Below are 26,800 nucleotides of genomic sequence, written 5' to 3' on the forward strand. Positions count from 1 at the left end.
AGCTGCCTTCTAATGGCTATGCCTAGATAACATGCACATGTCCAAAATTAGAATTTTCCCAAAACAGGGTTCATATTAGTCATATTTGTCAAGTGCTTCTCATACAGTCTAAACTTTAGAAGTGACAACCAATTGCAGCTATACTGAGAACCAGAATTACAAGAGTGGACCCAGTCCAGGTGGTGAGTTAAGACTCAAGCCATAGAGTCTCTTGTTTTCAAGCCAACAACAGAAGAAAACTTTCACAGTTTGAAAGTGCAATATAGAAGGGGAGTCTGTGACTAGTTACATGGTAAAGGCATCAGAAAGTGCCATGGCACCGTCATCCATTCCATGTTCTTCACAGACAAGCAAAAAGCAAGCGGTGCCCACAGAAGATTCAAGAACTCACCTCTGACCTCGACCCTCAGTAAACTAAGATGATACCCACTTGTGAGGGGCAGAGAACGCAGCAAAATGTGTCTTTGACAAGATCAATTAATTTGGTCAACCTCCATAAACACAATAAAATGTGTTCAGCCACTAACAAAATGTAAAGAGTGCTTCATTCCTCGCTATTGGCGGTCTCTAAGTGCTGTCATTACTAGATGTTACTACTGCCAAACTCAATGTTCGTCATTTTATCAACCTTGCAAGTACGGAATGCTGGATTTGTCAAACCAGGACTCAGACTCAAGCTCTGTTAGTCTCTGCCGACAGCAGAAGCTAGTGTTGAACGTAATCAACCATCATGCTGGTTCAGCAAGTGATGTAAGCCACGCATAGGCATTTGTGACAAAATCATTATCTTATTGTCTTGTTATTGTGGGCCACTGTGTTTCGAAAAGTATCTCACTTGCCACTCATGCCAGAGTAGTGTTTGTTTATTTATTTATTCATGTGTGAGATGTAATGTATTATTTACTTATACATTTTTATAAAAACAAACCAAAAAACACCCTCCTCCTCTTTGTTAATGGAATTGGAACCAGAAATACTTCAGGTCCTACTTAGTTGGATACGTTTTGTTTTCTACATGTCCTTCCTGTCCCTATTTAAACAACATTTTAAGATTAGGCTTGCACCTTTCCACGAGAAAAAATACCAGGCATTTGTTGTTGTTGTAAGAGTCAGCAAGGTCCGGCCATCATACTAAATATGACGTTAATCAAAATTGAATTTATTCATTTGTAAAATGACTTTTCTGCCTTTGTTTATTTTAAATATTAGTCAGGGACTGTTAACACAGCTCTAGAACACATTTAAAAGGGCTTCCTATTTATATTTGCAGTTTAAAGTATTACAGATAAGGAGTAAAACACCAGCTTTAGGTGATTTTGCTTATTTCTGTATCAACCAGGACATTAATATACCGGTGGTGCCCGGAGAAGACCAGTCAGGTGGGAACCCTGCTTAAAATCCAGAATGTTTACAAAAATAATAACAAGAGGGAGGAATGGAAAATGTTTTTTTTTTCTCAAGCCCTCTTATCTGACATGTTTTTCAATGTATCTTTTATATAAGATTATTGTCACCCAATATAATGCAGTCATCGTCTACTGTCTTCGGAAGGACAAAATGTATAACCACCCTTAAGTAAGGCCACTGGAAGTATGTGACCGGGTAGGACAACATTATGTAGCATTATTGACTAAATTATGTGGAAGGAAAATGCTGTTGGTGCGGCTTTACGTGGCACATTTTGAATTGTATTACTTCGTTATTTTGCTATTTTTACACTTTAATACTGTTTGGGAATGAGTTTTATCTCAATAGTATCAGTTTAACACCCAAACCCAGCAGTAAGCAATGGAAAAATGAACAGTCAACCTTTGTGAATGCCTTTCCACTGCACGCCAACTTGTGTAGCTGCATTTTTAGTAACTTTTGATCCATGTGAGTTAAGGATAATTTTTGTTAAGCTCTAAAATGTATGCATCATGTGATGTATTATGCAACAAATCCATATTTATGCAGAAATAGCACAAACAAGAGTTGCATTTGCCCAGCTTTTAACCATTTTAGTATTCGGGAACCCTGCCATTCGCATAGATTTAAAGGTACATCAACCCAAACAGCTAGCTCACTGAAACTTCAAAAATACCAGTCGAAACCATATCAGGCTCTGAGCAGTACTTGGTGAGACTAGATGTTTATTGCGCCTTTTACCCAGCGCTGTGCCTTTCACATCCACCCACATGAATGGATATCGAAGATACACCCTCAGCCGCGTTCCCAAGCTTAGCCTCTGCAAGCAGAGAATAGCGGGGCACTTCCTGAAAGGAAGCCTGACGCCTCTCTGCGTCCTGTACGGCCAGCACGAGGAGATTGAGTTGCGCCTTGCTGCTTTATGCAAACGTGAGCAGCGATTGGCCCAGGCGCTTACGTTTGTCTCGCGGTATTATTGTTCGGATGAGGTGAAGCTCAAAGGTGCAATATAAAACCGTCACCTCCGATGGCACGCTATTATCTGATGCATTCCAAAAAGCTCACCATTCACTGCCCTCTATGCAAAAAACATAAAGACACGAATTAGGCGAGGGCAAACAAGCAATTATTTCTGAAAGCAAGCACAGATTATTAGCTAATGGCTCAGGTATCTGCTTCGGGTGGGAATCGGTCGTTCACACAATGCTGCTTTCTCTGGCGTCTAAGAACTGATGACACACAGTAGTGAGTTAAGCCACTTGCAATGCAGTAGGTCTCGGCGTGGACGTCCCTCCCGTGGGAAATAATATATATCCCCCTGAATGATAGACCATAATACTTGCTACCTATGCGTGGACTAGAGTCTGAAGAAACGTATGCTTTTGGCGCTCTCCTCCTGTTTGGCCATCGGTGAGGTGGACACCACGAGTAAAAATTGACTACATTTGTTAAAAGTCACCAGCACAGTTCATTCCCCCTGTGATGTGAGTGTAAAAAAAAACACATTTGCCTCTCGCCAATCAATCACAGGAGAAAGCCCACAAGCTATCTTTAGGCCACAATAACTGCGTGTGCAATTTGCATCCAGAATAATGAGTTGCGTGGAATCAGGGCCTCTGTGTCATACTTTGCCAGCAAGAAAAATCAGGGTAATTTCCTTAAAAAGTGAATACGTTTTTTGTGTGCTGTTCTTGGGCAAGTCTTGATAGTACTGCCATTTTTTTGAGGACCAAGACATGTATGTGGCTGTTACTCCAATGTCCAGTCCTTCTCAACCTGCTAGATAAACTAATGAAATTCACCACTACCCTCTGCCTTGTTTTTAAGTGTCTCTCGTAGTTAATACAATCTCAGTTTCATCTTTATAACCAGCCATATCCTAGGATGTTCAGAAAACAGAGAATCTATCTTATATCTTAGATGGAACCTGTGATCGGCTAAGTCAGCTTAACTCTGAATTTCTATACTGCTCCAGGGGGGTTATATGTAAGAGTTTTGATACAAATATTGTCTAAAATAACGATATTTAACACACTATGGGCCAGATGTAGGTAAATCCGATTTACCGACTCTTAAATACCGACTCATACCGAATCGGTATTTAAGAGTCGGTAAATTGGAAGGAGGCAGATGTAGGTAAAAAATTACCGAATCTGTAAGAGTCGGTATTTACCGATTCTGTAAATACCGAATCTGTATTTCCCATTGATTCCTATGGGCCTTGAAGCCCATAGGAATCAATGGGAAATACAGATTTAGTATTTACAGAATCTGTAAATACCGAATCCTGCAAGGGTGCAGGGGGTGTCACTTTGACACCCTCTAGCACCCCAATTCCGGACTTGTGTGCCATGTGGCACACAGACATGCCCTAAGGGCATGTCTGTGTGTCACATTGCACAGGTGTGCATGCACAGGTGTGCATGCACAGATGTGCATGCACACCTGAATTCGGTATTTTACCACCCAATAGCATTGGGTGGTAAAATACTGATTTTTAAGGGCCTGTGGCACTCTCAGGAGTGCCACCTACATGTGGTTTTTCAAAATCGGTAAAATACCGATTAATTCGGCCGTTACCGACCGGTATTAGGGCTCCTACATCTGGCCCTATATCTGTTAGACGATATCTAGGCCACAATTTTCTTGTACCGTATTATTTCGGGCACATTGGACATCATTGAATCATGTTAAAATGTTTTTTATTGCTGCTTAATGTGGCACTAGTGCCAAACGTTTCTAGTCTGTCTAAGATGTTTTACTTTATTATAGAAAAGTGTGTATGTATATATATATATATATATATATATATATATATATATATATATATATATATATATATATATATATATATGTTTATAAAACAATCTAGTATCAAGCAAAAAAAGAACACAAAAGTGTACAGTACGATCGGTTTCAAGATAGAGTCATGAGGCAAGATAAATGTGAGTATACACAAAGTAGTAGGGTTGACTACATGGCTTAAAATGCGCAACATGATAGTTAATTTGAGTTTAAAATGTTATGCTTTTCTGTTCATGATATTTCCCCTAACATCTTTCATAGGACAAAAAAAGCATATAAAGTCCGAAAACCTGACAGACATTCCGTTCTTTAATCTCATCTAGGTTCATTATTTCTTAGTCGTTCCAGGAATGCATTAGTCAACGTTTTATAGTTTGCTGGTAACTAAGCAGTACTGTAATTGTTTGCTTATCAATAAGTGAGTAGTTCTAAAGAGATCGAAGCATCTGCTACCATACCTCTTCCAGGATAGCAGCCTCTGTATACATGTTTTCCAACAAGTTAACTCCACGACTTAAGTGCTGTCACTCTTTTGTTGGCTCCATCACCACTCCTTACCTACCTTTATGTAACGGCTCTTAGTTATCATAGCTGATGTGTTGCCTTAAAAGGAACGTATAATGTGTCCACTTTGGGATTAAGCTTCCCAAAGATTAATCGGCCCAAGTTCAATTCACTTTTCACAGACTTAAAGTATGCATTTGGTTGTTCACATGTCAGGGCTGGGTAGTAAGAGCTGTATGAATAAAAATACACACAGCACCGTTTGAAACAGGACTGTTCCCCTTCTGTTCGCATCTATACACAATGGCACACATTAACAAAATGACACCTGAACGCCCTAAATAATATCCTTATGGTTACAAATCCTTAGCATAGCATCAGGGTGTTACCTGCAGCGCAGTGGTGTAGTTTTACATTTCATTTGATGTGTTTCGTGGCCTCCTCTGTGCCTCAACAACGGCAGTCACAATATATGTGCAGAGCAAGACTTTAAAGATGGCGACCTCCAGAAAGCTGCATAAGGCTTCTTGAATTCTCTGAGTAAATTCTCCAATGCTGAGGCAAATGCCACTGAGGAGCTTGCACATAAGAATGGATGCCAAATGTGAAAAACAATATTAAATCATATGAAATCATATGTACTACACCCACAAAGTATTGCCATTCATCTGTTCATGTGTGCACTTTTTATTCTCCAGTTTAGAGCAGCATATGATAATCCACACAGAGGAACGCGAATACAAGTGTGACCAGTGTCCGAAGGCCTTCAACTGGAAGTCGAACCTTATTCGGCACCAGATGTCACATGACAGCGGCAAGCGATTTGAATGTGAAAACTGCGTCAAGGTACTGTAAATGTCCACAAAGGGGTTGACTATTTAAATCACAATTTTCTTTAAAAGATTTAAGGTTGAATCAACCCTCTAAATCAACGCACCAGGGATTTTAATCTGCCCTTGAAACTACTTAGTAGAGGTGTCAAAGTTGGATGATTTTCCTATTAACTAAGTTTACCCCTTCTCATTACCCTCAACCCTTACAAAGTAGGTGTCAGACCCAGAAATGCTCCCTACGCACACCAGAGGGCACTAGACCACTTACACCAACCTTACTATGTCACTCCCCGCAACCCAGATGCAACATAGTACATCACCAGCTTCACGAGCAACAGCCTGGCATGAAGAAATTAACACAAACTTTTTCCAGCTCGGAGACGACGAGCCGCAGCCATCGCGAGGGCAGTCCGAATCACTGAGCGAGGCTCTTGAAGTGAAAGGTAACCTGAAGCCAAGCCAGAGCGGGACTGTATGGCACAACGAACGGACCGATGGCGACTCGCTGCAGATTGCTTCACTCACATGGCAAGCCAAGGCAAGTGCTCTCCAAGGAGCATGATCAAGGTCTCCAACACTCCCACTGCTTTCAAACAGCATTATATGTTCCCTTTGTTTCAAGTGTTTGGCACCATTAGGAGTTAGTAGACATGCAATCCTGAGTTGCTTGCCCAAAAGTACTTACTTTTGGGACAAACTGACCCTGGTGAAAAAACTAAGGTGGGTGTTTCATGTTGGCCAAACCTATTTTAATAAGGATAAGACAGAATAGCACTTATTACCACTTACAATTCCCCCTAATTAATTTAGCCAAATTCCACTACCACAAGCTCCTGTCTCTTGAAAGTTAACAGTAAAAGACCAACTCTAGCAGCCCATACCAAAGTGAATATTGCTGTAAATCAAATGTTTCCTACTTTCTGAATTGTGCTACAGCCCTTTTCCATAACTCCTTTACCCACAGACTTGCATGCTACTTGTTTCTCACCATCAAATAAGAACAAACACATTGTATTGACTGGAATTCTATGTCTGGGCAGTATTCCAGTGAGGGCAGGTGCCTTTATTTTTAAACCCTGCAATGGGGTAAGATGGAGCCTTGAAACTCTTCCATTTAATACCTGTAGGTTACCCTAGTTTGACAACATAATTTCCAGCATGCTATTTTAGTTTAAGGAGACTACCTGTTAGTTGGTTTAATTGCTGCTTGGCAATAATTTAGCGTGTCTGTCAGCCAGCTAACTGGTTAGTTGGTTCGATTGCTGGATTGTGGCTGTGGCAATATTGTGGGTTGATTGGTCATTTACCTGTGTGTTTTTGTACAAAACCAGTTGAATTTCTATTTTTTTTGGTTTTGTGGTTGTGTTAGAATTGGCTTTCCAATTTGGTTTTTGATGTGTACATTGGTGTCTTGAATGTAGTTTTTTTGGTCTTCAGTTTGTAATTAAATAATTAGTTGTTTAATGATCAGCCTGGTTAGCCGTGAAATGATCAATAGTTGTTTACATGAATGGACAGTTGATATTTATTATGAGTCAAAGTTTAAGTGATGAAACTGGTTTTGGTCTAGATATATTCAATGGTTGTAACATTTATAACATTTTGTATGAGCATGGCTGACTGATGAGCAGTTTGCTGTGTTGGTTGATTGGTGAGTTAATTGACTGTCAATTAGCTATCTGTCTAATATTTTGGTAACCTTGCTACTTCATTGACTGCTTGGTTGATTGTGTTCCTGGTTAGCTGATTTAAACTCTTTGTTTTCTTTATTAGTGTGCCGAGTATTTGGGTGTCTAGCTGGTTTCTTCCAAGGGGAGCTAGCTGTTGATTACTCCAGTGGCTCATTAGCCGGGTGAATGAATAGTTTTTAGGTCTTGCCTTAAACAGTGCATGTGCTTTTTGTTGCGATACATTTTGTTAACTTACTGTGGGCTTACAGCCCGCCTACTGCTTACCATTGGTTGGCTATATTATCACTCTCGCTTGCTCCTTATCTTTTGGCTTCTGCAGCTTTACTTCCTCTTTTTCTGCTTGCCCATCGCCAGGAGTGTGACCGAAGCACTTGTGTCCTTCCACAGCTCGCGTTTTAGCAACACTTTTTCTTTTGTTTAAGCAGTGCATGAGAGTGCCTGTATTTTCCAGTTGTCTCCATCATGTTCTTTTCCGCTCCTCCATATTGTGCTCTCTCAATTATGTGCCTATTTCCCCTACCCGCGCTTAGATTACCCTCTCTCATCTGTGAGCTTCTGTTCCCCCGCCTCACTTTCCTTCATCTGTGTGCTAATTTCCACTCCCACATTCACATTGCCCTCTCTTCCTCCTATGCTTCTATACCCCCAATTTTTCTCTCGCTTGCCCGGGTGCTTCTGTTCTCTGCTCTCCTCCACGTTGCTCTCCACTCTAGTTTCTCCCCCCTCGTAATGTTGCTGTCTCTCATCTGTCCCTCTCCGTCCACACAGTCTCCCTGACCAGCTAACCCGACACCCCCACCCCATTAACATTTTTAAAATGTGCAATGACGAAGTCGCTTGACTCCATTATTTTGTAGGTGTGCGTATGTGTGCTCAACGCATGTAGTCGCCTACAAAAGGACTCAGCCCGTATCATTGTGCTTATATTTTAATTTTTGTTTCTCTTTCCTTTATACTGTAAGCATCTGCTTTGATGCAGTACAGCATGAAGAAAAGACATTGGCAGAGCCAAATGCATCTCTAATGTGAGAGTTTTTGGCTTTGCCTATGCCTGTTCAGTTGGCTGTCTAGCTGAAAAACTGACGAGTTTGTTGAGTAGCTATTGGCTGGTTGTTTAATTGGTTCTATGCATGTTTGGTTGGCTGATTAATAGATGTACTCATTTTTTTATTTAAATGGTTGGCTGAATGATTACTTGTTTTGATAACCAGCTGGCTGTTTAAGAACAGCCTGCATTGCTTTTATTCAGCCAGCCAACTCCTCGTTTTATTTCAGTGTTAAAAACATTTAAGAGTAAGGACTACACTTTAAATTCCTTCTGCATTAACATTTATTATGATATTTAAGCCGAAGATTTTCCATTGTCTGTCTAGCTACTGAATCAGTATATTAAAAAGTTATTGATACACTATTAAATAACAAAGAGCAGTGGTTTATGATGTACAACAAAAAAGTCATATCATGTTTTTTATTCGCTTCCTGATGTTATATATGTATAATAATTATAAAATATCTCTTTCTTGGTGAGTATGTGATGACTATATTTATATGATAGTTTGCACTCATGTCATTTCATACTTAGCTAAACAAAATATATGAACGTTCTATATTCTGTTCTAACCATTCCATGAATTAGAGTGTTCAATAAAAAAAGGTCAAAATCGAAGATTCCAATTCTTTAGGCAACACTTCAAACCTGAGGCAAGTATCTGGTTGCGTCTGAAATATGGGACATTACTAAACGGGTGCCCCTACAAAATACATTTTTAAACTTTCCAGAATGAAACCTCAGTCATTCACAGTGTTTTTAATGAATTTTTGGGATAATGCCTGTACAATGATAAAAACATTTTTGCTTGCTAGTGTGTGGCCTTCTGACTACCTGTAACTTTCCAAATATAATAAAGCCACTGGACAATGCGGCTGCCTATAGTTAAAACTAATAACTAGCTACTAAGCTTCCAGAGAAAAAAAAGGTTTACTTTTGCTTTTGTTTTATGAAAAGTGCTGCCTCGTTACAAGAGTGTTACAGAAGCATAACATTTACTGAAAGTTTAAGAGAGGTTCTGCTGGATGGAAACAGACAGAAATCAGGCAACTAACTCTGACATTTGCATTTTAATTAGAGTTGTTAGGATAGGTCACCAGAGATTTTGAGAAAGAGGAAGCTCCTGTGAAGAGACTTACTGGAATGCATTGTTCAGAATGGGTTTATAAAAGTGGGATAAATAAGAAAATGCAATAAACAAAACAGTCAATCCCTTTTCAATTTTCACATGTACTGGTCGCCACTCTAAAAATTAAAGCATTGCAAATCGAGTAGGTCTGTCTTTGGCAGTCATCCTTTTGGCTTTCTCAGTGCTTGTTTTGTTTGTCATCGTTTTTGCAAAACATTAGTGTTGAGAAATCTGTTGTACCCTTGTCAATCTAAAAAAAAATAGGTTAAAAACAAAAATATTTTTATAGACTCAAAAAGCAGACAGTGCCTAGGTAGTAGTGCCTGGCACTGAAAGGAACTAATTTGTATGAGGATATGCTCCTCCCGAAGGGTAAGAATAGTGGCCCTCACAGTGAAGTTAGCCAACATCTGAAGTGGGCTGGCCCACTTCCCAGTACTCAGGACCACTAGAAATATGTGGTTTTGCAGCCAAGGTGTTTTCTACAAAATTATAGATATGTAATATTTGCCACACAATTCATCATCTGCTGCATAATTTTAAAATTCAGCAAATAAAATCGTTTATACTTAAATTGATCAAAAGTGTAAAAACAAACAAGTGTTGCCATGCAGTGGGAGGACTTGGAATAGGTTGACTGGTCGCCTTTCTATTGCTTATTGCTGTATATGAGTCTTAAACTCGTACAAATGAGGTGCATCCTTTACCTCGACAATGCTAACATGTCTACAAATGACAAAATAATGAAGTTATACTATCACAAAAAGTGCTGAATTGTCAGCATATTTTAAAAATAACAATATAGAAAGAGAAGAACGTTTGTCATCCATTCTAAACTTGTCCTTCCATGACGACTGGTGAGGTAAACACAACTGACCACTTCAATAGAGAAACATTTGCTTCTCATCACTGGTTCAACAACCTCCCTCTGGGTTCTCTAATTTTTTTGATTATGTTTTTCATTAGTTTTTGATTGAAAACTACTGCTGAAAAGTGGTGTTACTGCATTGCGTAACAAACATTGTGATATAGTTCACAGTTTGGCATGTGGGCTTTAGAACCTTTAAAATGTGGTACATTAAGGCAAATTAAGTCACAGCTCCTTGGTGGCTGTTGATGCATCTCACACGTGTGTCCGAAGATCTTCCCCAAATCTTTTCCTCTGCTGAAAATGCCTCATGATATCTGTTCATGTTCCACAAATGCCTCAAACAGCCTGTCCTTGCTCCCTAAGTTTACGTGGTGGGTAAGAAAGTATAGCGATTGGATTCTGGCGAGAAGAAGGCCAACGCTCATCCAATCCCATTTGAAAACCATTACCAAGTAGGATTTGCTCGGTTGTGTACTGCACCATTTGTTGGTAGTTTGCAATCGGTTCTCGGCACGTATACCACCATCTTAATTTGTACCAACTCACTGCGTTGTCCCAAGCATAGAATAGGACAGTCAAGTAGTATATTAATATAGATTTACTTTTGCAGTTACATCGCCTTCTGGTGCCTTCAAAAGTACCACCATAACTTAAGCCATCAGGCTGTCGCAGAGATAAATTGTGTATAGAAAAGTTAGGCTGTCTATCGTAACCATATTTGGGGAGGTGCTATCGTCTGTGATAGTACTTTCTAGACTTGCAACACGTTTTATGTCATTGTATGAATCAGTTCTGCTTTTTCATTCACAGGCTTTCCACTAGAAATGTAATTTGGTTCCTTTTCCCTGTCTTTCAGGTGTTTACTGACCCAAGCAACCTCCAGCGGCACATCCGGTCCCAGCACGTGGGCGCCCGGGCGCATGCCTGCCCCGACTGCGGCAAAACCTTCGCCACCTCGTCTGGCCTCAAGCAGCACAAACACATCCATAGCACTGTCAAGCCTTTCATATGTAAGTTGTCCTGCCCATCACAGTCCTGACTTCAGCTGTAATTGCACATATCCGGAGGGCCTCCCAAGCTCTGGCAAAGCCTCTGCCAGCCCTGCCTGTCACTCTATAGGTCAGAACACAAAATGAAAATCTGCAGCAATTCTTTCATTTTTTTTCTGCACTGCTCCCTTACTCGCTGTTTCCTCAGTAAATAGTTATGGCATATTTTGACTTTTTGACAAGTCAACATTCCACCAATACCATGTACTCGAATCTCTATTCTCTACCCTTCTCCACAATTGCTGTTTCTTTGATATAAATAAATATATGATGTTTGAGGTCCTTACGATTTTAGATTATAAAACCTATTTCTCCTGTCCAAACCATTCAGCGCTTATTCAAACAGTCTAGCGCCTACTTATAAATTGTTGCCTTTCCCCTTAGGTCTCACGTGTACCTGCATGTGCAGGAGACTGTGCTTTTGTAGTAGGTCACAACTCCAGGGCCGCGTATCAACCACAACCCCTTCAAGGTACAGAGGAGGAAGTACTGACAATCTTCCTTCTGTCACATAGCGTCCATCTCTGAAGTTGATCCTCTATGGCATTGTATCTAGTTCTGTAGACCTCATGTAGACGGTTCCCTCAAATTTTGGCCGCTGAGCCTCTATAACTATAAAGAAGCCTTCTGCATATCTCCAGCCTTACTTAGCTGTATTGGAAAATCTTCAAAATTCTGAACAATGTTTTCAGTGAAGGATAAAGAGAGATGGGAGTAGAAATAAAACCAAGCATCCTGATAGTAGTTTTAAGTTTAATCACTGTGTACCTTTTTTCAGAAGTAGACAAAAAGATATACTGGAAAGTAAAATATATTTTCATTGCAGAGCATGGAAAATCGTTAGTGTAATTCATATCATATTTGTAAACAATAATTTCCATGATTAAAAAGTTATATTTAAAAACATTTTTTAAACTTACAAGCAATTTTATCAGAGTTTTTGTTTGTGGCATACTGATGCTGAAGGCAAAGGTCTGATCATGTCAGCCCAGCAAAGTAGCTAGATACATATTTATCCATGTGTATTTTTCTTTTTTGGAAGGATCAGCAGCACCTAATTTTAGTAGGATTTCTACCCTGATTTTAGGAAGTAAAGTACGTTAATACTTTGCTTGCCCAAATTATGTTACTGAGTAAACGTGGGTACCATTAAGCCAATGTAGGGTCTGTGTGCCATGAGTGAGGAGGGCTGAAGTGGACTGAGTGATTCTAGTGATCACATTTGCCATCATATTCTGCATTTCTGTGGATGGTATAAGTGGTGGTCATTCCAGGAAGCAGCTAGTTTGGAGTCAGCATGAAGCCATGTTTGTGTGGTCCATTACAATCACTTAAGCTGCAGTAGTGTGGGCTAGATACGTGTGTGGCCTTATAAAACAGAAAGTACTGCATTAATATGGAATAGAAGCCAGAAAGCGTCACTTGTTTGGGACCCCCATTTCAATATCACGCTCTAGGCAGGTCTTTTATCAGCTCCACAAACACAGTCACTACCAGTCTCTTCCTTTAGATGCAGGCCTTGCCTTTATTATGGCCAACCTTATTGTTAGAAGACTGTTTGAAATAAACATCACCTGGAAGTACAGTACTCCATTGAAGAAGTCCACTTCACTGACACATCATGCCCTACCATTATCATCTTAAGAGGAAGACACAGTACAATCAATGTATTATTACGTCTCAGCCATCTGAAAGGAACAGACCTCCAGAAATGAAGGGGCACATTTACTAAAGTCTGCATCACAAAAAGTGGCACAAACCAGTGAAAAATATTTATTTGGGATATACTTTCCAGAGTAAAAATTGTTTTCAACTGGAAAGTTGTGTTAATGTAAAGGTTCCGCAGGTGGCACGTGGGCGTTCCCATGCAACCACCCATGGTTTTTGATGCAAAGCCATATCTACTAACAATAGTAATCAAGGCTTTGTGCCCTGCACTGTACAGCACACATCCATTTTGTACTGCAAGGGTACCAGTCCAATACAAAACATGTGCTGGACATGACACAGACATCTTTGTAATGTAGTGCAAAGGTTTGGGCGTGGCACTTGACAGCATGATTGTGCACCAGCTCTTGGGAAGAGAGCAGGAGCGCTATATCTTAGTACATAAGGCGCTGTCCTGCTCTCTTTGACAAAACGTAGTGCTGCAACTATGATTGCTGCTCTGCGTTGTGTGACAACTTTGTAAAACTTGCCCCAAGTTTGTCTACAAAGAGACCTTAAGGACAACCTTTAGTGGGTTCAAGAGCAAATAGAGGCCCGGCTGAGTATAAGACTGTATGAATCTGACTTTAGCCAGGATCTTTGATTGTGAGAACAGGTTTGCTGCCAGAGGCTCTCACACTGAGGCAGGGTTGACGTCATTTTGGTGAGCTAAATATCCATACTACCCACAAGCACCATTGCCCATTTTATTTACCCACTGTGTCACAGGACATCTTCTGGCAGCTGTGAAACATCCCTGCTCTATAATTCAGAAGCAGGGCGTCTCCCTTGAGGATGTGAAAAAAATAAAGCAAGCACATTTCACACAAATGCAGAAACTTGTCAGAATCAGGAAATGGCCAGTAATTTGAAAGACAGAACATTCCTTCGGCAATAAAACTTCAACTTTTCAAAAACAACAAGAACAGAGGGGGTTTCCCTTCTTAAACCAATCCCTGTGTCCTGGTAACTTTACTCTCAGAAGTATCCCAAGTTTGGGTTCAAAAAGGCAGAAATGTTTTCCAAGCCAGGAATATAGTTTTAAAGTAAGTAGGTTGTTTATCGACACACAGAATAATAGAAAATAAAACAAAGTCAGACGAATACCAGGCTGTCTTACCAACAAACAGTGAAAAACAGTCTTTGGGTCTAACGAATTTTTTCATTGGTTTCTGTGACAAAGTGATCAAACCAAGGGAGAGGACATGATGCATTTATTTACATTTATTTGATATGAGGTATTTGCAGACAGTTGTCTCAGCCAGAAGGGGTTGTGGCGTGTTGTCCATCGCAAAACTATGCACAACCCCCCAGTTTGTGTTAGAGAGAATGGTGGGGGGAACTTACATAGCATGGTGAAGATGGAGGGTTGTCAGATTTAATGATTAGGGTTAAAAGGAGAGACTACTAGAAATCGTTTTTAGAAAATATGTCAATAAATTGAAATAGCTAAGACATATTTTTTCTAACTCAGCCTTCAACAAGTTAGACATTTTAGGTCCTTTATTGCCCATGAATTGCTGTCCCTGAGCTCATACTTCGAATTGCCGTCACTGAGCCCTGGAAATCAGAAAAGGGTTTCCAGGATAACAATTGGTGTGAAAATGGAAAGGCTAAGGGACCCATTGTGAGTGAGCCCAAATAGAAGTGACATGTCTTCCTCTCCACAAAACTACCAATATTATGGGTATTGGTAATTTGGAGCGTGGGGGGATAGCTAACGCAAGAGACTGAAAACCTGGCTCAACCAATAGGTTCCAGTCACTGCAGCTCCATGCTTAGACACCAGGATACTCTCCTTGGTGATATGTGTGCCACACAAATAAACATATCATAACCTAGCCTAATATAACACAACATAACACTCGGGGGAAACCCAATTCTTGGTGTTTCTACACTGAGTCTTGATGTTTTTCTCCATTACCAGTCAATGTTTCACCTGTTTTCAGAAGTAAGAGTGTCTGGTGGTAAAAACACAACTGTGGTGTTCACCTAATTCGTGTAATCACGATGGGGGCCTGTTGCTCCCACCAGTGGTCACATCAGGATTAAAAGGGCACTCGTGATCAGGCCCTTCATGGGATTGCACCTGCAGTCCTTGCCTTGTTTTTATAGGTGAAATTGTAAAGGTGAGGATAATAAAGAAGGCTGCATTTTGATAGAACTATACTTTAGCATGATATTGCTTTCTCCATTGAGAATAGAACTCTAGCGGTCCACCCTCTTGCTTCCTACTTGGCCATCCTTATCCACTCTCTTTTCATGTGGCTCCCCTAGCACTCACCCCAAAACACTGATACATTCTGACCCTAGCAGTACTGAGAAAGCTATGTGTGTTAGGTCTGTGTGTCAAAAGTACTCTTCCTTCCTACTACTACCAAAAGATGTGCCCCATCGGCTATACCGCTACTACCTCCATCTTAGCAGAAGGGTGCATTACAGAGAGGCCAGCCAGAAAGGTGCCATTAAATGAAGTAGGAATAGCGGCTGACTCAATAGGCGTGGTCCTCTTTTGGGATTAAATGCTCTGCATCTTGAGACAGAAGTGGATTGGTCTGTAGTGAAAAAGAGACAAGTCCCCACTCACCTGTGCTTCTTTTAGGCATCTTGAGCTGAGATTCGGTTGGTCAAATGTCATGCCTGGCATGTGTCTGACTTTGACCCGGTTTAACTACCTTCCCTGGGCATTCGGTTGTTGAGAAATCTCAAATTCCCCAAACAGCAAGTCCACCATATTCAGTGTTTTTTTTCTTCTCTTGTGACACCTCATATGATGACCTCACATCAGTCCACAACAAAACCATTGTGTTGAATAAATCATAAATGTTTTCATTTGCAGTTAGAATGGACTGGTGGAATTCAGTAGGGTTCTGTTGGGGCTGCTGCAGCATTCATGCCAATGCTGTGACAATCCATGGATGGAAGACTACTAGCACACTGAAGCAGCCCCGGGGCTTGTTAACTCTAAATAAATCACTCATAATAGAGTTACTGTACTAGTGAGTTCTTCTTTCTTATTAATGCTCGAGCTAGAAAATGGTAGACTAATAAAAAAAGAATTGTGTTTGGATTTTAAAATATTTAAATGGTACTGCTTTTTCAGTAGAAACAGGTCTCCTGCCACGTTGAATCCAGAAGGCAGGATTCAAGGCTTCCGACAGGGTCTAGAATAACTTAAGACCTTTGTAGACTTACGTCACTTGTAGCCAAAACGGTGGTAAATCGACCCATTCCAAAAGAAAATCCAATGCTGAATTTGCTATTTTCAAAGTTTTCCAATGTTTTATTTAAAATTGTCTTAAAAGTCTTTAATCTAGAAAAGGTACAAAGTATGTAGTTTCACTTGTCTGATTTTGCTGTAAAATCTTTCCTTTTATTTTATATTATTTTTGTTTTGGTTTCTGTTGGTATTCCAGGTGAGGTCTGCCACAAATCGTACACACAGTTCTCCAACCTGTGTCGCCACAAGCGGATGCACGCCGACTGCCGTACCCAGATCAAATGCAAGGACTGCGGGCAGATGTTCAGCACTACCTCCTCCCTCAACAAGCACCGGCGTTTCTGTGAGGGCAAGAACCATTACAATCCGGGGGGCATTTTTTCTGCCGGCTTACCTTTGAACCCTAGCTCCCTGATGGACAAATCCAAATCTTCACCACACCTCAACCACACCAGCCTTGGTTTCGGTGACTACTTTCCTTCGCGGGGGCATCCAGGGAGTATGACCTTCTCCCCTGGTCCTCCCCATTTCCCAGCACTGACTTCAGGATTTCCAGGGATTTTCCCTCCCTCTTTATATCCCCGCCCACCTTTATTGCCCCCCACACAGCTGTTGAAAAGCCCCTTGAACCACAACCAAGATGCCAAACTTCCCAACCCTCTGGGGAACTCGGCATTACCTTTGATGTCTAACATGAACAGCAACAGCCAGGCTGCATCCCTGGAGGAAAAATATGGCAGCAGTCTGGAAAACTCATACATGGAAAAGCTGAAGGCGCGGAGCAGTGACATGTCCGATGGCAGTGACTTTGAGGATGTGAACACGACTACCGGCACAGATCTGGACACCACGACGGGTACAGGGTCTGACTTGGACAGTGACCTGGATAGCGACAGAGATAAAAACAAAGCGAAAAACAAACACACTGAAAACAAGCAGGATGTGGTAAGCAGCTCTGTTTCCTCCAGTTCGAACAACAATATGCCTGACCGACCCTTTTTCTATTCCCAGCATTCCTTTTTCCCACCTCCAGAAGAACAACTTCTGCCCAACATGGGGGCTGCTAATGACTCCATTAAGGCAATTGCTTCAATTGCAGAGAAATACTTTGGTCCAGGTTTTATGGGCATGCAGGAAAAGAAAATGGGTGCCCTGCCTTACCATTCCATGTTCCCCTTTCAGTTCCTCCCTAACTTCCCCCATTCGCTGTACCCAGCTTTCACGGACCGGACCCTGAATAACAACTTGCTGGTCAAGGCAGAACCAAAGTCACCCAGGGACCATCAGAAAGTTGGTAGCGCCAGCTCTGAGTCCCCCTTTGACCTCACCACCAAACCCAAAGAGGTGAGGACAACCCCAGCACCACTTCCACCCAAGGCTTTGGCGCCCACCTTGCCCACAGGGGAGGAGCAGCCACTGGACCTTAGCATCAGCAACCGGAGCCGGGCCAGCCAGAACGGTGGGCGGGAGTCCCGGAAAAATCACATCTACAGTGACCGCAAATTGATGGCCAACGATGTGCTTCCGAAGATCTCTCATTCTCAGTATCCACAGCAACCATCTCTGCACTATGCGAAACCTTCACCATTCTTCATGGATCCAATTTACAGGTATTAACACACCTTGTTCTAATTAGATGCTGCTACTGGTTGATGTTTTTGTCAATATGAAAAGGGGACTGTGAGCGCAGAGGTGTGATGTCTATCTATATATATATATTTTAATGCTTTTTGGTGGGTTACATAAGAGAGGTGGTCTGTTGGTTGGGGTACCAGGCGAGCCTCTATCGATGGGGACACCATGCTGCAGTCCAGAGTTTTTATTTAACAAGTTGTGGCATTTTACGATTTATTATCTTGATTGCCATCAAATAAATGAATTTGACAAATGTACCAGACTGAAATGTTTTGAGAAACAAAAGTGCAAGACTGAAGCAATGTGCACCTACGGACAAGGAGAGCTTGGAAAATTAACACTTCCACCAATTGATTGTTTATGTTCACTTTCAATGTGCTACTCTTCTTGCATGAGATTGACAATCATCAACGTACTGCAAAGCTGCAAAACAAACAAAACTGAAAAAGTAACAAATAGCTTTGAATCCAAAATAGTGTTTTGTGTCAAAAATAAGTTTGGAATGTTCTTAAATGTATAGATTTTTTTTATGTTACAGTACATGTATTGACTGAAATCTCACGTTAACATGGAACCTAATGCTAAACTGGGCTCAAAACGCACACTTCTTTAAAAGCCCCTCGAGTCTGTAAATGAGCAATCCTATAAAAACGAAAATGTGTGAACAAAGAGAGGAATTTCACCTGTTCTGTTTTGTAAAATGACCTGATTGAAGCATCCGGCAGCTCATCCTATTAAAATGCATGTGTGACCATGTGCATATCCTCTTTCCAGAATAATGACCAGGGACCAGGGCACTTCCTGTCCATTAACAACTGACATAGAGAGCATGTGTAGTGAAGCAGACCCTTAATGTGGCTAGTCATTAGTGCAGGAGATGTGTGCTTCCTGCACATCAATCTTGGCCAGAACTGCGAGTGTGTTGCGTTGGGGATGCCATGGTGTTAGGTAGATGCACAACAGGCACACACTGAGAGCAGTTACATGTGTGGCAGCTACTTCAAAACTAGTGCTTTAAGAATGTACGCGTAACATCGAATCCACTCCGTCCCCACCACCGCGCCTATACCATCCCCCAAAGGAGGAGTAAATGTCACTGATCACATTATTAAAAATAAGAATGCAGTCACAGACCGGCTACAAGTGTGGACTGACCACAAGCAGGCCGCCAGCTCATCATGGTGAAATGGAGGGTTAATGAAAAGCACGTGTGTGGCACAGAAATGGAAATGGAGTTGAGGGGTTTGCCCAGGAGCTGTGCAGATAAAGAAGCATCAAGACAAGGCGGCAGATTTACTAACATTTTGCACTGGGTTTTTATCACAAGAGTAACTCAAAGCCAGGGCAAATTGTTTATTCTGAATTTAGTTTTCAGTGCAAAACTTTTTTTGTGCTGGAAAGTTGCTTGACTTGCATTGCTTTGCGTTACGGGGCGTTCCATGGGCTCAACGAGTGTTCCCATGCAACAACCCATGGGTTTTAATACAAAAAAAAAAAAAAATGATAGTGGCATTAACTCTCCAATCCTTTCCAATTGCATGTGTACTGCACTGAGCGACATAAATCCAAAAGTTTAAAAGTTTGTCTTGGCACATTATTTTGTATTGGAAGGGTACCCTTCCAGTTCAAAACCAATGCTAGACTTCACATACACACCCTTTCGCTATGGAGCAAAGGTGTGTCCAAGACTCTAGGCACCCTGTTTGTGCGCCAGTCCTATGGAGAAAGGGAGACAGTGCTTTCTCCCTCACACATTATGCAGTGCAGCAACTTTGGACGCTGATCTGCGTTGTGTAATTTTTTAGTAAACATACCCCAATGTTTACAACTCTGGACTCTTGATATGTGGTCAGTCATAGAGGAGAAAAAGTGAGGGATTAACTATAATTTCCAGGATTTCCCTTCTAACTCATAGATGCCAACGAGCCATTTGTTATGTTGATGCTCTTTTGCCTGTCCTGACTCTTTGTTAGGCAAAAACAACTTGTATTCTGGGACTTGTGCTTTTGTTTTCCCTTTATAAGTATTTGCCTACACGTCCCAGAAGGCAGTGGGTCACTAGCTTAAAAAATAGGACCAGCAGAAGATGACCTTTGTTGTAAGGAGCTAGTCGGCCTATATGTGCCCCTCAAACTTTGCTTCATTGATTTATGGATTTATGGAAACATGTGACACATGGACATTCTTAAAAGTTGTCTTGCACGAGAAAAACTTCCTCTAATCAATACATAAATCACATAATCCAACTTAACTTCCGGTGGACCTTTGTTCCCCTATGATTATATATCCCTTTGCCAATAAAATTCGGTTGTCATATTGTCTCCGTTTCTCCAAGGTACTTGAATGATTAGTAACAGGGTCATCCCCAGTGCCTCTCTGCTAGAGGTGGACCACTCAATAGTGAACTCAAGATATTTTTCAGACCAGCAGTGTAGCTCTAAAAAGCTACAAGGACTGGGTCAGAGTCAGCTGCACATCCCTCTCCACAGATGTAGAGGCAGCCCTCCTGGTCTTACAGAGGCACCAACTTGCTGGGGGAGAAGTGTACCCTATTGTCTGCTTTTGAGCTCTTGGCTAGCTGTGGAGCACTAGTGATGGCCCTTACTGGCCCCTGTAGTCTACCCTAGGTGAGGACCCATCACTTCTGCCGAAAGACTTAGCGAGGAAACTAGGCATAATGCAAAGCCAAAAAGTGTGGAAACCTGTGGTGCAGCTGTATGAGTGAGCCAAGAGATGATTGGTGCAAACTTGTGTCATCCCCATTAAACAGAATAGGTTTTACCAAGAGTCCATATTGCAGACCCATTTTCACCTCCTGTGCACTAGGCCGCATACGCCAGCATCACAATAATGTCTTCTTATGTTTATCCTCCGCTTATGCGTAGGCACCCCAGGATGCAGCAAAGGGAGTGCAACTAACTGCCTTAAAGGGGCAAAGAGCAGGAATTGTTTTAGAGCTCCGCCAGCTCTGCATCTTTTCCACGATGAATGGTGGAATAATAACTCCAGAAAGCCCTGTGCCAATTTAAACAGTTCTTGAGGAGGAAACAGTGCAGGCCAGGGAACGTCGAGAAGTGAAGGATGGTATCATTAGGCACATACTGACCTCTGCAAATTGTTTCTGGGAGACAAAAAAGGAACAAAATGGCGGCTCCCTGCAAACTCTCGCAAATTCTTCTTTAAATGTGATGATCTAATCATGAGAGCAGGAAGCCTCAGCCTAGTGCTACAAATTACAGTATTGCTCGAACATCTTTGTGTCTCTACCCCAAGGCAGTGACTGGCTGTTATGACTTGCAGAGTGGAATCCATTCACATCATCAGTTAGTGTTAGCTGGGCACACAGTTCGACCCCCACTATCAGTCGCACGCCACCATATTACCCCTTACCAGAGGCATCATTATGTTTTGCTCATTATTTGGAGAGGATATACCGCTCCCTGGGGTATAGTGTTTACCTGGTGTACCAATACTTCCCCATTCTAAATTCTCAGAATTTGCAATATTTTCCATACACAACTACCACAAGCTCCGACCTGACAATTTTTGTAAGTTGTGGGGATATGCGGTATTCCTACTTAAAATGTAATCCTGAGTGGTGTGCAAGCTCCAATTTCCAGTCAAATGAGATTTAGGTCTTTTGTGTATTAATATTCTGGGCGCAATATTTCAGTAAACAGTGAATATTCTGGTGCAATCCGACTGCGCAAAGGTAGATGAAAGTACACAAACCTATTTAGCATTCTTCTGAACTCTGACCGCTTGAAGGGGTTTGCTGTTAAGAGGGCCATTGTAGGTAAACAGATAAACAGACGGACAGATAATCAGATAGTCAAACACAATGCAGATAGGCAGATAGGCGACAGGTAGACAAGAAACAGTTATAAAGTGATTGATAATATCAACAAACCCACACATATGTATATATATATATATATATATATATATATATATATATACATATATTTATACAATTTAAAGATGTATACAAACAGAGCGATAAAGAAAATGACAGGGATGTAGAGAGATTTAAATAGAGAAATAAAATTGCAGATTGCAAGAGAGATATAATGGTAGATCGATAGCTAGGCCTATATAACCCCCCTTTCTTTCTCCCTTCCTCTCCTCTGTAGATCGATAGCTAGGCCCAGCCGTGGCCCGTGGAGGGAGTACGGTGGGGCAGGGAGGCGGTGCGGGGGAGGGGCAGGGTGGGGGGTGGTAAACAATGGAATATGGATAATTGCAGGTAAGTAAACAATTTAATAAATAAAACGAATTTCGTGGCGCACCCTGCATTCCAAAATGCGATGCAGGGTGCGCTACGAAGTTCGTTTTATTTATTAAATTGTTTACTTACCTGCAATTATCCATATTCCATTGTTTACCACCCCCCACCCTGCCCCTCCCCCTCAACGCCTCCCTGCCCCACCGGACTCCCTCCACGGGTCGCAGCTGGCTAGGCCAATATAACGCCCCCTTTCTTTCTCCCTTCCTCTCTTCTGTAGATCGTTAGCTAGGTCTATTTCACCCTCCCTTTCTTTCTCCCTCCTCTCCTCTGTAGATTGATAGCTAGTCCTCTAAAACCCCTCCATTCTTTCTCCCTTCCTCTCCTCTTCAGACCTGCAGATAGTCCTATCTAACCCTCTCTTTCTTTCTCCCTTCCTCTCTTCTTTAGAATGATAGATAGGCCTACATAGTCTATGATTTGTCTTCGTCGCCTCCATAGATTGATTGATAGGCCTTTACAACACTCCCTTCTTTCTTACCCTCTTCCTCTCTTCCATGGGCCTATAAAACACTCAATTTCTCTCCCTCTCTTTCTCTCCTCCGTGGATTGATTGATATGCCTGCCCCCTTTCTTTCTCCCTTCGTTTCCTCCCTAATTTCTTTCTCTCTTCCTTTCTTTGTCAAAGTACAGTCAATTAATGCTGATGCTCAGTCTGTACCCAGACTAGCTATCCTACATTTACAAAGCATCTCCCTATAACCAGGAAGCCCTATTTAGGAAACGTAAGTCAAGGCAAACAATGGCAGAGAAGTGCTATTCTAAACTGAATATTTTTCATCAGGGTGATTCCAGGTACTTTTAAACTAGTCCGTGACATCTGAATTAAGTGTGATTCATTTCATTGAAATATTATTTAATTTCATATATTGCTAGTGTCAGCATTGTGGAAGACTGACAATAAATCAGGATGACAATTTAGAGTTCAGGGAGACCTAGTTTGCTACCATCGAAACAGAGAAAGGACAAAGAGAGGATGGCCTCGTAGGTGGAGGACTGAAACGCCTCTTAAACTGTGGGTAGAGTCACAAAGCAGTCTCCTCACTGCCACACTCCAGTAGAATAACAAGATGGAGATGAGGATTGAGGTACATTATATTCATTGAGCCAAACATTTTACGGATATGTTACTATTAATATACGAGTTAGAGATATTTAGGAAATCCACTCCACCTCATAATCGTTTAAGTGTTCATTGAATTATGCTATGAGAAATAAATAATGACAGAACGGGTTTTGTTTTCCAGTTTTGACTTTTAATCATAGTTAAGTTGTGATAGCACTTCGGGCCTCCAATTCAAAAGATGCACGTCATCAGAAAAGGCGTTCTACTGATTGTTTTGAGGAATATAAGTCACAAGACGGAAGTGACGCGCTAGACTGCCTCTGCTCGGAATATCTGATATTTACTCGGCAGCCATTGTGGTGAAGAGGATGGTATGGAGGTGGTGGGAACATTATTTTAGTGCAGGGAAGGTGTATTGTGGACCTGCAAATGGCAGCTGCGTGAACCAATAATGGTTAAGTGTCTAAATTCACACAAAGAGTAAACTCAAGGTTGAGCGAGCAGCCTTATCCACCAAATAGCAAGTCTCGTTTCTGCTCGCCCCAACCCCACCCAGGCAATGAAATGCAGTTTGCTTCCCATTGTCTCGAAGCACTTTATGAGCACAAAGTTCACAGCGATGTGACTTCCAGATAAAGTGAAAACATTCTGTGCTCCTCAAACTACTGTTTAAATAGCTGCAGAAACTAACCACAAAACTCTGTTAGCAATCAGCAACGATTAGGATGTAATCGCAATCAAGCCAGGGCTTTCGGTAATAAAGCTGTCATAACTTCCTGTGCCCAGCCCTGCCTGCTATGTGTTCCTTGGCTGTCCGGACCACACAGCCGACCCGTGGTACAGGCCCTATCAGGGAAAACACAGTAATCTCAAGGTTAACATCCAACGGCCAGGCCTCCATGTTCCACCATGGGGCCTGACATAATGCTGCAACTGCTTGAGAGAAACTGAGAGGTAAGGGCACAGATCTATTGTTTTTAATATAAAATTGAAAAGGGACTTACATCCCGCCTCCTCTCTTTCTTGCCTTCTCATTGGTTCCTGAGCGTGACACTTACCTGTCCTCCATTTCTATTGGTGTAGCATATTTTCCTGCATTTACCAACGCTTGTTCCTCCTCATCTTCTCTTATCAGTTTCCCGCCACTGAAATACTGTTAACATTATCTTTGGTGGAACTATAGTTTCATAAAGTTTTGCCTTTTCTCTTGCAATATATTTATATAAAAATGTATCACCCCAGAGAGATTACGTAATTTGCATAGAATCACAGGATGTTGTGCGGTGCCACCGAGACTCAAACCAGGATCCCCACTTCTCGAGTCAGCCGCCCTGGCCACTGCGCCACATCATCAATGCTTGCTTTCCCATATGGCTGCAATGTGTGTGGAATGTTTTTTTTATTATTGCAAAGAAAGCATTGCACAGGGCGGATCAGGGAGAGGTAGAGAAAGGGAGACAAAATAATCCCTCATGCACAGCAGTGGAAGGTTCTGGTGTCAGCAGTGGAAGAATACAACTCGTCTAGTCGAAAAACAATGAGAATATTTCTTTGGGTGGGACAAGAAAAGGGAGGACAGCCTTCAAATCAGGAGCAGGGAACTAAGATTGAATGCCATTGATTAATATGCCAGAGACAGACACAAAGCTATCTCAAAGTTTACAATACATTCAGTAGCTCTGCTGGTTATAAAATGACAGTCCTGGACTGGTAAATTGGCTCTGCTGCAACCTGGAGTCAGGCAGTAAACCTAACAAAGACACTTTGATAAACAAAGTACCTCATCTCCAGGAGCCTCTGCTATAACGGTAAGCACCCCCTAAAATTACAAAAAGTTTAGGTTGTATGCTGTAGGAGCAATGGCAATGAATGTCACACATTATATTAGGGCCAACTGAGGAAACAAAGTGGTACTCAAAGTCTGTCACTGCAGCCCAAACAAGTACAGTACCCTGAAGACAGCCCAGAGGGGAAACTTTATTTTGTTTTGTGGAACAAACAATATGAGTTGTGCTAGGAACTGCATTTGTTCGCGGTTTTCCGCATCCATGAAAAAACTCAAAGGTTTTCTGGTTCATGATGCTTCAGGGTGGGTTTTGGTGGTTCCTCAGTTCACATGAGCGTAAATAGGATGACATTTCTGCTAACACACAAAATTACAGCCCACCTAAATAGAAGCGGTGAATTCATTACACCAGAAAAAAAAAGCTGGAGACGGTTTTTGTGGTTTATGCATTCTCATTCAATGACCTTTCTTCATGTCCTGAGTAAAAGATGCCTGAAGCATAGAAATATTTACAAAAAGGGGTGGTGAGGGACAAAGTCTCTGAATTAAGCAGAAAGCTCTCACCCAGTCAAGAGATCAGGGCTAGATCCAACACCGTTTTTTAGCTCACTGCACCATCCCAGTTTCAGAACCTGGCTGTATGCAAATTAGTCTGTTCCTGTCCCAGTGCATGATGGCAACAGGGCAAACCAAACTACAAAAGCCAATTCTTACACTGGGAAGGAAACAAGCTCCCGGGGACCGGTTTCTGGCATTACAGCCGTCTTCGGCCCGGTTTGCTTGAATCCTGATGGTGCAATGAGCAAGGGTCTCACATCTGAGAATACCCTTCCACGCTTAGGGTGGACAAAAATATTTACAAAAAGGGGTGGTGAGGGACAGAGTCCCCGTTAGCTTGTCTCCTTTCTGGTGAAGAATTGGCTTGGTAGTTTAGTCTGCCCTGTTCCCATGATGCACTGGGCCAGGGACAGACTGATTTGCATATAGCCAGGTTCTGAACTGGGATGGTGCAGTGAGATAAATAACGGTGATGGATCAAGCCCTGATCTTTGGACTGGGTAAGAGTGGTCTGCTTAATTCAGACACTCTGTTCATCACCACCCCCATTTCTGTATCGTTTTTGGCCACTATAGGTGTGGCAGGGTATACTCAGACATGAGTCCCTTTCTCACTGTACCATCAGGATTCAAGCAAGCCGGGCCGAAGACGGCTGAAATGCCAGAAACCGGTCCCCGGTAGCTTGTCTCCTTTCTGGTGAAGAATTGGCTTGGTAGTTTAGTCTGCCCTGTTCCCATGATGCACTGGGCCAGGGACAGACTGATTTGCATATAGCCAGGTTCTGAACTGGGATGGTGCAGTGAGATAAATAACGGTGATGGATCAAGCCCTGATCTTTGGACTGGGTAAGAGTGGTCTGCTTAATTCAGACACTCTGTTCATCACCACCCCCATTTCTGTATCGTTTTTGGCCACTATAGGTGTGGCAGGGTATACTCAGACATGAGTCCCTTTCTCACTGTACCATCAGGATTCAAGCAAGCTGGGCCAAAGACGGCTGAAATGCCAGAAACCGGTCCCCGGTAGCTTGTCTCCTTTCTGGTGAAGAATTGGCTTGGTAGTTTAGTCTGCCCTGTTCCCATGATGCACTGGGCCAAGGACAGACTGATTTGCATATAGCCAGGTTCTGAACTGGGATGGTGCAGTGAGATAATTAACGGTGATGGATCAAGCCCTGATCTTTGGACTGGGTAAGAGTGGTCTGCT

The 26,800-nt window shown here is 41.9% G+C and overlaps 1 protein-coding gene across 2 annotated transcripts in view; it reads left to right on the top strand.

Annotated features, from left to right (window-relative positions):
• The window catches only part of PRDM16 (PR/SET domain 16), a 1,072,267-nt gene that overhangs the window by 1,004,889 nt on the left and 40,578 nt on the right, over positions 1–26,800 (top strand). For both annotated transcript variants that reach the window (XM_086921555.1, XM_086921556.1), the window contains 4 exons: positions 5,415–5,562; positions 5,923–6,087; positions 11,145–11,298; positions 16,461–17,874. In XM_086921555.1, coding sequence (XP_086777681.1) covers positions 5,415–5,562; positions 5,923–6,087; positions 11,145–11,298; positions 16,461–17,874 — 1,881 coding nt within the window. The remainder of the gene's footprint in view (positions 1–5,414; positions 5,563–5,922; positions 6,088–11,144; positions 11,299–16,460; positions 17,875–26,800) is intronic.

The sequence above is a fragment of the Lissotriton vulgaris genome, chromosome 5 (assembly GCF_964263255.1).
Source record: "Lissotriton vulgaris chromosome 5, aLisVul1.2, whole genome shotgun sequence".
Lineage (NCBI taxonomy): Eukaryota > Metazoa > Chordata > Amphibia > Caudata > Salamandridae > Lissotriton > Lissotriton vulgaris.